The sequence below is a fragment of the Hoplias malabaricus genome, chromosome 8, assembly GCF_029633855.1.
Source record: "Hoplias malabaricus isolate fHopMal1 chromosome 8, fHopMal1.hap1, whole genome shotgun sequence".
Taxonomy (NCBI): domain Eukaryota; kingdom Metazoa; phylum Chordata; class Actinopteri; order Characiformes; family Erythrinidae; genus Hoplias; species Hoplias malabaricus.
In genome coordinates this window covers 20,988,103-20,999,864 of record NC_089807.1, presented here as the reverse complement: position 1 = coordinate 20,999,864, position 11,762 = coordinate 20,988,103, and the positions used below count along the sequence as shown (strand labels likewise).

At 39.3% G+C, this 11,762-nt stretch overlaps 1 protein-coding gene across 1 annotated transcript; it reads left to right on the top strand.

Moving 5' to 3' along the window:
* The first annotated feature begins 3,909 nt into the window (after positions 1-3,909).
* si:ch73-105b23.6 (mucin-like protein) lies at positions 3,910-11,372 on the top strand. The gene is made up of 14 exons (XM_066680140.1): positions 3,910-4,185; positions 4,874-5,110; positions 5,766-5,918; positions 6,249-6,427; positions 6,821-7,013; positions 7,300-7,419; positions 7,510-7,629; positions 7,964-7,984; positions 8,070-8,137; positions 8,381-8,573; positions 8,986-9,111; positions 9,300-9,468; positions 10,314-10,454; positions 11,116-11,372. The coding sequence occupies exons 1-14, from the start codon at positions 3,921-3,923 to the stop codon at positions 11,180-11,182; spliced, it is 2,052 nt and encodes a 683-aa protein (XP_066536237.1). The 5' UTR covers positions 3,910-3,920; the 3' UTR covers positions 11,183-11,372.
* Positions 11,373-11,762: the final 390 nt, after the last annotated feature.

Genomic DNA, 11,762 nt, shown 5'->3' with positions numbered 1-11,762 from the left:
TTTTCTTCATGTGAGAGGTTTCTTCATGATCTATGATTGTGTACAATTCCAGCAGTAATCATTTTTCATTGAGCCATGCCCCATGACCAGTAGAACAGATACTTTTGCATGACAGTTGTTATAACAAATCACACAAACAGAACATCCATAGCAGTGTTCGTTCTAATTTAACTAAACCTGCTAAGTGTGAAAAAATGCAGCTGTGAATGGGGCTTGTGCTATACATTGAGAATCTTTAATAATTGATTGATATTTATGTTTCTTTATAGACAAACACATTCCAGTGCATTCTGGCCACGGATGGATACCGCTCATTTGCCTTACTCCGTTACAGTGACATGAAATGGGGTCCAGGACAGAGGATTAACCACAATGCTCTAATAGGCTACACTGATGGTGCCATCACTTTCCACAATGAGATTCCCACACCTCTAAGCAACCTCTTTGGCTCAGGTGGGCATTATCGCCCCCAGACTATTGTGGGTAACACAGGGCAGTTGGGGCAGCTAATTTATGACCTGAATGGAGCCACAGTTGTCAGCACAGACTCCATGAGACTGTGCCAGGTTTGGGCTACGAAGGAACCAGACCCCAAGGAATGGGCATTAGGGATATCCCCATGCCCTTGTACACGTACTCAGGCCATGGAAGACCCGAGCTTTGGCTATGAGACATTCCCAACAGAGAACAGCCAGCTTGTGAAGGAGCTAAGAGGCATACGCTGGGGTGGTAGTGGGGGCCAAGTCTTTCAATCCATTCTTTTCAACAAGCAAAATGCAGGAAAAACATGTGTCTTTGATCCACAAGGTCCATTGCTGGCTGGATATAGTGAGCGCTACTTTTTGAAAGACAAGACACAGGATCACATCGGTAAATTTTAAGGAATTTTAACTCAGCAATATATCAGCAATAAAGTGTCTCTGATAAATATGCTTTACACAAAACCACAAACATGTTACTTGTAATTCTGTTTCTGCAGAAAAAGACCTCTTGCCTTTCCAGTGGTGCTGTGTCCAGTCACCACTGTGCCATCTGTACCTAGCCAAGAGACCACTGGACCGGTGCCAGGGCTTTGGCTGGACTAGCACAGATCCCAACATTCCTGGGAACAGAGGTGCACCAGGGATTGGTCAGTGCTGGTCTCCCTCACTTCAAATACACTGAAATACATATTTACATTCATGTGTAAACACAAACACAAACAAGAAAACACAAACAAGTTATAATATCATCAAACAGAAACTCAAATCAACTGACAGTTTGAGCTGTTTGATTCAGGTTAAAATCCAGTTATGATCATTTCATGTGTAAAACCCATTTAGTATAATTTATATAATTTCTAACATAAACATGCACATGCTGGCTCACAAACCACACTATTATATTAAGGCTATGGTTCTCTAAATGTTTAGACCAAGTGTTCCCCTTTATCAAAACAAAACCTACAAGTACCACCTATGAGTCTTATCACAGAAACATGTGCAACTCTGATTCTTTCTCTGTTCTTTAGGGCAGTTGCAGGGTATAAGGTGTGAATATTTGCATGTTTTTGTTGTCTTTTTACTTTATGTGTGTATGCTTTACACAAGATGATTCCAAAACAAGTACTAAAATAATATAGAGATTATGAATAACTAGGGCTTAAACTGAAAGTTTTAAACACAATACATTTATGAGAACAATTAAGAACAAGACAAGACAAAATTAAGACAAGAAGAAAAGTCCATTTATAAGATGCTGTAAAAGGCTATAGGAGAATGCAACACAGTGATTCTTTTTTTTACGTGTACAGAGCTCTCACTTTGTTTCTCTCTATTTTTGCCTCTGGATTTAGTCTTTCTGGACTTCTGAGTATTTCTCAGGCTTGGTCTCAGCTTGTCTTACTCGTCTCCACTTTGCCCCTTTTGTAATAAAGTCCAAATTGCTTGTGTCTGTCTCTAGCCTTTGCTTAGGTCCAGGTAGCAGCTGAAACTGGGCTTTCTTTACATGGATTTCACAAAATACTTGGGGATTGCTTTCCCTCCCAAAAAAAATATGGGGGGAACGCTGCCCCACACCTTCCCTTGAACTCAGTGGTGATTGCTCTAAGACTGCAAGGGAAGCTCAGCTTCCCCTAAAATGTAAAAAAATAAGTGATCAAATATATACTGTTGTGTGTACATGTCATTGAATAAATATGCACTACAACGTGCTCAACTTTTGTTCAGAATCAGCTTCTTATCACTGGTAAAGATGCAGCTTTCCTCTCAATCATTCCCGCGGTTTCACAGTGATTTAAACGTCCACAGAGTTCAATAGCGAAGCAGCGAAGTGTAGCGAAATGAGACAAGTCATTGGATAAATGCTGGGCTCAGCGTCTCTGGGGGTCTATGGGGCAGTGAGCTGGCCTCGGCTGGCCCGGACGCTCAGCTTCTGCATGATGATTGGATGATCTCTCTGAGGCTGCATCCCTTTTTGATTGACAGCGAAATGAGTGAATCAGCGATCCTTTGGTGTAAAGATTCGTAGTAGCAAAGGCGGACACACTTCACATGGGTCAAGGCCGTTTAAGCAGCCTAGCTCTGCTGGCCATTGAGAGGACACTAGTCAAGTCCCTGGAAAAGACGCCTTGTTAGCCTATATTGTATAGCCTATGTTGTATATTTTCACACACAAATTTCATTAAAGCATAATGAAAACTGTGAAAAATGGTGTAATTAACACATGAAATAATTACATTTTCAATTATTAATTCCTTACATATAATACATTTTTCAAGGTCAGCTGGTGTACCACCACTTGTTGCTTCACAAACCATGGTACTATGAATGTATTTTGAAATGTTGACATAGGCTACATATTACAAAAGTATTTAAATAAATGTTACATAGACACTACAGTTCCCATCCCCAGTCCTGAAAACTGTGTATTACTGTGAGTTTAAACTTACTCATTTGTTCTTTGCATCCATACAGGTTTGGCATTTGGAAGCCTCCATTTTGTTACATTTGATGGAATTACCTACACTTTCAAGGCCCTAGGAGTATTTGTCATTGTTCGTCTGTCCTCGAGTACAGGCTCCAATGTCTTCACGTTGCAGGGACAGACTGCAGTGCTGGAGACTAATGGCCAGCCCAGAAGAGTGCCCACGCTAGCACGCGTAGCTGCATACCACCAGGCCTTCGGCAAGGTTACAATGTTATTCTATGCAGCTGTGACTGGCACTATGTCTAGTTATATTCAAACTCTGTATTAAAGAAAAAATTAGCTACCTTTTACTTTTTTATATTTAAAGAAAAAAGAAACACTCGGGACATAAAATAGCCCTTCAGATATGTTTGAGAAGTTTTAGTGGGTAAAATGACCATAGAATGAAGATAACTGAGCTAAACATTCTTCTGTGTTTTCATCGGTGGTTCAAAGATGTGTTTTGCTACAGGTGGAATGGCGACGTTCTGTATCTGAAGAGAAGCTTGCATTGTTAATCAATGATGTGGATATGCCAGTCTCAGCAGGTAAGGACAGAGCTGTTGTAGTTTTAAAATTATGGAGTTCTGTATTATATGGCAGTTACATTAACTATGAAGCAGGCTTGAATCATTTGAATACTTGTTCAGTACAATGGTCTTTGTTTTCTTGTTAAGCATTCAGAACGCATACTCATTTGTTAACTGTAAAGCCCCCACTCGAATTATAGAACGGCCTTCATTTTGACAAATACATTTTATTATACCACAGTTAGTTGGGACCCTGCAATGCCACCTTTTGGTCCCAAACCCACTCCTCTAACCATAAGGCCATGACCTCTACCTTTTGACTGTGGCTTCACGTGGTGTTGGGCACGTGTGATGTGTTTGCTACATGGTTATGTGCGTGTGATTTGTTTGACTATATCGCCCTCTTGTGCTCGGACAGGCGTGGTGTATTCGGGTAAGCAAGGCATGGCAGTGCGTTGTTCCTCTGTAGTGAGCTGTGCTGTGGTTTATGAGGGTGGTCTCAGTGTGGCAGTGTGGATGGGGGACGCAGGGAGAATATCTGTCCAGGTACAGGTTCCTCAGAACTTCTTCAACCGCACTGTGGGTCTGCTGGGTCTCTGGAGCTCCAACACCACGGACGACTTCCTGCTTTCTAACGGCCGCCTGTTGCTGCTTCCGTCTGACAACAGCCCCCCCTCTGAGGACAAGCTCTCCCAGTTTGGGCAGTCCTGTGAGTGTACCGCGAAGCTGCATGATTTGAAACCATTTTCTAAATAAAATAAAATAAATAAATAAATAAATATATTCAGAAAATATCAAAGCAACAATCTTTTTTGTTAAAAATGTAAGCATGATAACATACATCAGTTTTGGCCAGAGGGCTTACTGTTAAATATTTTTGGATGTTAGAATTTTTCTAATTTAACCTCAGGGTAAACAAAGCCTATTCATTCTAGGGTTCAGCCATTATCTAAGAATGTAGCCCAATTATCACCACTAATTTAAAAAAATAAAGAATTTTTACATCCTTAGTAACATTTATTATGAATAAAATATTATCATCTACAAAATGGGGGCACAGCAGAAAAAAATTGGGAACCACCGTCTTAAGACATTAAAGAAGGAATACATAATATTGGTTATATTATTATTATTAAATGATTTTGTTAAATGTACATTCTAACCAAGGGCCTAGAGGTATCTACTGGCTTAAGCAACTGTGTTTACATTAAAGTAATACCTGCTTTCCAACAGTTTTCCAAAACGACAGCATGTTGTTCGTTTAAAAAGGTAGATCCTGAATTAGAAATCCACTTGTGTCTTATTTTCCATTGGAGCATCCTTTTATGGAAAGATAACATCTCACCTTCTTACAGAGTTGTGTTTACGGACTGTTACCATGTCCCTGTATTCCACAGGGGCTGTGCCTGTTCCGGAGAATCTCCTGTTCTTTCCACCTCCCCTGACACCCTTCCAGCCTGTGAGCACAGAGGAACTGATGGCGTCAGTTAGTCCAAGCACTCTGACCACAATTCAGCAGAGTTGCCAGAGCAGCATTCAATGTATGCATGACTCCCTGGCCACAGACAACACCGGCCTGGGGCTGCAGACCCTGAAGGACCAACAAAGAATCCAAAACCTCGCTGTCATCTTTGGTGAGATTGCCCTCTTTGTTACCACATGACCCTAAACAATGAAGTCATTCTGACCTAGTATTTAATATGCATTCTAATCTTAATCTCTTAATTTATTCCTTTTTATTTTAGAAAGCCTCTAATATAAATACTTAGACAGTAACTAAGTTAGTGTCACTGTCTAAAAAAACATTGTATATTAGGACTCTTGGTTGTGCTCTGCAATTACTCAAAGGCATTCATTCATTCATTCACTATCTGTAACTGCTTATCCAGTTCAGGTTCACGGTGGGTTTGGAGTCTACCCGGAATCACTGGGCGCAAGGCAGGAACACACCCTGGAGGGGGCGACTGTCCTTCATAGGACAACTTACGTTCACTCACACCTACATACACTTCTGAGTTGCCAATCCACCTGCAACTTATGTTTTTGGACGTTGTGTGGAAACTGAAGCACCCACATAGACTGGGGACAGTCACCAGGAGCAGGACTTGAACCCACAACCTCCAGGTCTCTGGATCTGTGTGACACTACCTGCTGGACCACCGTGCCACCCTGCTCAAATTTAAATGCATAAAAATCTCTAAAATCCATTGCAGACTGACAATTTTAGGATGGCCTTTATATTCTCTATGAACAGGACCTGTTTTCACTAATTGTGATTATTTGAAACAGGGAGCATGCCGCCCATGGTGAGTGAGCCCAAAGTGATCCATTGTAAGGTGAACAGTACAGTGAGAGTGCAGTTTTTAGCCCAGGATGCAAACAGAGATGCATTCAGTTTCTCATTGCTTAACCCACGGCCACCACAGGCCACCATAGGCACAGGTAAGACCCCTCTGAAACAACAAGTACAGTGGGCTGATTGTAATACAATGAAGTTCTTGAATTATAAAGCAATCCAACATTTTTATTAACTGTAATTTTTTTTCCATGTTATAAAACAATTATTATGCTGACACTTAGATCTATCAGAGATTCTGCATTAAATTTGAATCTCGTGAAATGCATTATGGAAAAGCATAATATATAAAGTAATAGTTCCAAATATCTGGTGTTAACATTTTAATCTAGAAACATTAGGTGTATTTTCACATTTGGAATATATGATGCAGTTTAGTGTAATGTAATATAGAATGAAGTTTCTTCTTGCTGAAGGTGATGGTGTACTGGTCTGGACACCGCTCAACATTCAGCCTGTGCTGCTGACCGTGCAGGTCAGTGATTACATGTCCAGCTCGCTTCTCAGCCCCATCTTGCAGATCTGCAACTGTCTTAATGGAGGAAGCTGTCAGTACCAGAGCGTGGTTGAGAATCATTTGCAGGGCAAGTTTCAGGTACACAGCACTCTTCATTCTGCACAACCATAACAGATATAAACAGGATTAAACAGGATTTATTATTTGCTCTTTGTAATGATAAATGCAGATGGTCAGTGTTTATCTTCTTTTATTGCAGTAATATTCTGCTGTTCTAGTGTGATTTTTTTAATAGATTTAGGAATATTTCTGGGAGGATTTGATGAATTCATCCACAAGAACATCAGAATTTTGCATTGAGAATGGGTCTTACTGAATTGTTTGATGGCTCAACACAGACCGTGCACTTTAACCACCCAAGATAGTGCTGCTGTTGTGTTAGACCCAGGCTTTCAAGTTGAGTTTATTTTAGTTGGAACATTCACATATGCTGTTCCTCACTAGCTCTTTTTTGTAATTCTTGTGATCCAGGTTGTGGGGTGTCTGTGCCCAGCAGGTTTCAGTGGCAAGTACTGTGGAAATCGAACAGACGTGTGTAAAGGAAAACCCTGCTTCCCTGGAGTGGCCTGCTTCAGTCAGAGAGAGCCAGACAGCTTCACATGTGGAGCATGCCCCACTCCCACAGTCTCTGAGTACAAACAGGGCTACAAGTGCTTTGAAAATGGTTAGCGTGACTCACTTTGTCTTGAATTAATAACATTTGCTTGCATGTGAAAAAAAAGTCCCTGATATATTTTTAGTTCAAAAAAGCATATTTACTAATAGTCATTCACAATGCCCAGCTGATTTATAATTCTACCAGTGCTGTGTGGAGAAAATTAAGTTCATATGTGCAAATTATTTGTATAAAACCTATTCATGTATAAAGCTTCTATTACATTCATTTGGTGTATACACTTCTTCCCTGATGGAGTAAGAACACTAAAGTACTTTCTCTTCGCTATCCAAAGATTTCTGTCTTCCTCCTTTTCCTGCTCCCTGTCACACGATGGCCATTTGTTATAGCACTGGCTATAACTATACGTGCAGTTGTAAACTTGGCTTTACTGGCAATGGAAAAAACTGTACAGGTAAATGCTCACGTGCTCATACTCTTGCTCCAAACATACATATGCATGACACATGTAGTGACAAATCTCCATGTTTTCTGGCATTCACAGATATAAATGAGTGTCTAAACCCCACAGCCTGTCAAAATGCTAAGTATGAGTGTGTGAATACATATGGTTCATCTTACTGCTCTTGTCGCTACCAGAGCAACTTGGAATCCAATGGCTGTGGTAAGAAATAAAGTTTGAATTCATATGTCATCAGTGACAGGACAAAACCTTGCACCTCCAGTGGCCTTTACCCTGTTAAAAGTTTTATTTACCGATTGATCAAGTGACCTCTTGAAAAGGTCATAGATAAGGTCATAAAGGTCATACATAGAAACAAATTTTGTTCCATTAACTTCTATTAATGTTTAAGAATGCTTTGTCCTTCAATCAAAGTAATGTTTCAAAGAGACGGGGCTTTGTTTAAAAAGAATGATGTATTTTGCTTTATTTTATTTTATTTTATTGGAATTATTTGTATTTTATTTTTTACACTTCATTGTTTTTGAATGTTTAGGTGATTCGGCTAACCCTCCAGGTAAGAATCACTTTTGGGATTGAGGAACAGCTGCTATAAATGTATGTGTAATATATATAAAGTTAAGATGGCTTCTTATTTTCAGGTTGGAACATTTTCCATGTGTCCGTGACCTGGAAAGATTCAAAAGGTGGACAGCAGCAACTGAAACAGGTGAGAGATGAAAAGAAATGCAATGCAATGCAAAGTTCCTGGTTTTAAAAGTTTTTTCTGTGCCTGACCTGGTACTGCTTTCTTGAGAATATCAGTAATGTAGTTACACTTACAGCAAGATTAAAACTTTACTCACCCTGATTGTTGTGGATGCCACAAAGCTGATGCCAAACTGGAAAATCATTTCAGAAATCCATTATATTTAGAAATACCAGAAAACAAACCTTTACTTTTCTTCTACAGTTGGAGCAGATACTTTCAATGGGATTTGAAAACAAGTTCTACAATGCCAGTGTCATGCACCCTGACTTAGTGTCAGACAGTGTGATGAATGAGTACAGAGTCAATGTGTCCAGTGACACTCCTCATTGGTACGTGATGGACTACATGAACCGGGTCAAACCCTACTACGGGATCACAGATGTTTATGTAGGAGGTAACCAAATTTCAATGATAAAAAAGAAACTTTAAAAGCAAGCATTTAGCAAAAAAAATTCTAGTGTTTTATTCTTATTCCTGTAGTTACTTGTCCAAGACCCAATAGACCAAATATTTAACATACTTACAAATCCATACACATTGTAAGGCCAGTACGATTGGGGGAGGCAATTTGCACAGAGAAAATTAGTGAGGTTTAAACTTACATTACATGCTAGCAACATTAGCCCAGTGCAAAACCAATGCAGACAAGTGTGGATAACGATGTAATTCATTATGTATTCAAGAAAAACATCATGATATACTTTGATCTTTTAGGTGTAAAAGCAGATATATTCATCTTTCAACAGCTGTTTAAACTTTTGCCCCCTCACCCTCACCCCACCCCCACTATTCTGATGTACTCTCAGATCTTGATGAATGCAAAACCAACAACACACTGTGTAAAAATCCAGCTGTTTGTTCCAACACCTATGGAGGCTACAGATGTGTATGTAATGGCACTGACGTCAAGGAGACCCAGACTTGTATTTTAGGTAAGTCAGAGTAAGGTAGATTTCGAAAAAGCATATTTATCAGTTAAGCAACATATTGTATTCTGCATGTTGTATTTAAAAACCACAACAAATCTTACAAATGTGACAAAAGGAAAAATCCTCCTGCCGTTTCTGGAGACTAAAAAGGGAAGACACATTCAAAGCCTAAATGGTATTTTCTCTCTAAGACAGGGGCAGCCTTAACCACACAGGCACTCCAGCTGCCAAGTCTCTGGAGGATAAGAAGCCCCTGATTCTAAGCCTGGTCCTGGGTATCGGCATCCCCCTCCTGCTGCTGCTCCTTCTGGCTGCATTGGCCTGCTTCTGCTGCTCCCACAGGAAGAGGGTCACTGGAGAGTGAGTAGAGCTCTCTCTCTCTCACTCACACACACACACACACACACACACACACACACACACACACACACACAGAACATCTAATAATGAAGCGTTCATATAAACACAATACCATAGCTAATAATATACATCGGAATATACATAATAATAACAACACATAGCCAATTTCACCTGAAATGACTAAAATCGTGCTCATTATTTTCTTAGAAGATATAAAGCTCAGGTAAAATTTAATATAAACATGGCAACTATTTCATGTTTACTCTCTATAGGGGGAGATAGAAAAAATGCCTTGAAAACAAATATATGGTAAAAGGTTCAACAGATAGTGTCGCTGTCATGCAGCTTTAGGGTCCTGGGGTTGCCACACACACACACACACACACACAGTCAAAAACATAGACACATTGTCCCTATCCAATTCCCACAATTTCAAACCAGAGTATCTGTCAAATACTTTTATACATTTGTTTCTTTTAAATCATTTAAATTCCAACTTGAGAACAGTGAGAGATGAAAAAAAAAAACATAGACTCACTCAGAGGCAGAGAGAGTGCAAGGAGAATGGGTGGGATACAAAATCCTACATTCCAACCCTCCTACTTCCAAAGTTACAGAGCCCAGAGTAGAAATGACAGAGGCTTTATTCATCCTGACACATCAGTGGAGCATCACAGTGATTTTGAAAGTGTAATTTTAAGGTTAAAAATATTACGTAGTGTTTCTTTCATGTATTTTTTCCCCCATGGCTGCGTGCTCCCCTAAATCCAGTGTAGGTTCTGTACAAACCTTTGAATGTTGCATTTAAAACATGTGAACTGTGTTTTGTCCCCCTCTGTGTTAAGCATTCCTCACATGGTGCCAGTGTATGTGAATGAGCATTTTGCCTCTCATTTAAACTACGATGACCCTGCGCTGCAGTACAAAAGCCACTGCAGCCCCCGTATCCTTGACAACATCACACCCCGATACAAGATACAGAAAAGGTAACATAGCTGTCTGCCTCATGCAGCTTGTTTTCAGCTTTCCAATTATATCATTTTTCAGTATTTTGACATAGGGTTAAGGAAATATATTGTACATACGAGTTTATAGATGCCCCTATAATTTAGCTACTTTAAGTTGCACCCATAGGGGACCTTAAATAATGCATCTACAGCTAGTAAAATCTGCATAGAAAAGCATTGCCCAGTAGAATGGGATGCTCAGGGGCAGCTGCACAATGACCTTAGCTTGTCATTAGCTAGCGGGCTATAAACCCCCAGCACTGGGCCATGGAACTACTTTCCATGGAGTGATAGAGCTCCCTCCATCCAATGCCTTTGGAATGATTTGGATTACCTTTTGGGAACCAGAATAACATCTTGACTACAATCAAATCCTCACAGAAATGTTTAGTTTAAAACCATCTCAGAAGAGTAGAAGTCTCTTGTTCCAGAAAAAATGATGAATGAGCATTAAGCCATGTAATATAGAATGAAATTCAGTAATTTATGTATGAAATACTTTAAAAGAATATTGTAAAAATGAATAGTGAATGTTTAATGTGTGAATCTGCTGTTCCTCTTGCTGTCAAAATGCCTTGGTGATGCCCTCTGAAGGTTGCTGTGATTGGTCGATCTGATACTCATGTGTGTTTTTTCATAGAGTTTTTGAGATAAGGAATGGAGCAGTAGTACACTCAAGTAAAGGGAGCTGCTGGGCAGAGGCCTGAAGAACAGCAGTAAACTAATGCACCAGGTTTTAATGATGATTGTCGAATGCAGAAAAGTGCAATTATCCATTTCATGTTTATGCTTTTGTGAATTTCTCTGAGAAAATATGTTACACACCCACACAGCACTGTACAGAATTTTCTGTTTTATTTGTTTCAAACTGTTTGGATGAATGACAATTTATTTATCTTTAGGGAAATTGCAGAAAATTATGTTACTGCCATTAAAATACTATGTATCATTATAAATAAATGTACACAAAACTGAAGAAAATAAAATTGAATTTTTATGTAGGTTATAGTTTTCAGTTTAGAAATATAAGTATTATAAAAAAATTTCTGAAAAAATAAGACATTGTGTAAAATGAAAACAAGAATTTATGATTCTAAGAAAAGACTTTCAGACAAAACTTTCAACACACTCCAGAATAGTTGCTCATTCAAACTTATTTTGGGTGTGTTGCAGACATCAAAGTCTAGGGCTGTTTTTAATTACAATTTTGCTTGTTATATTCAAGGACTCAGATGCATATTCTGGGTGCAAACCTTAAAATATGCTGCTAAAATGCAAGTAAAAATC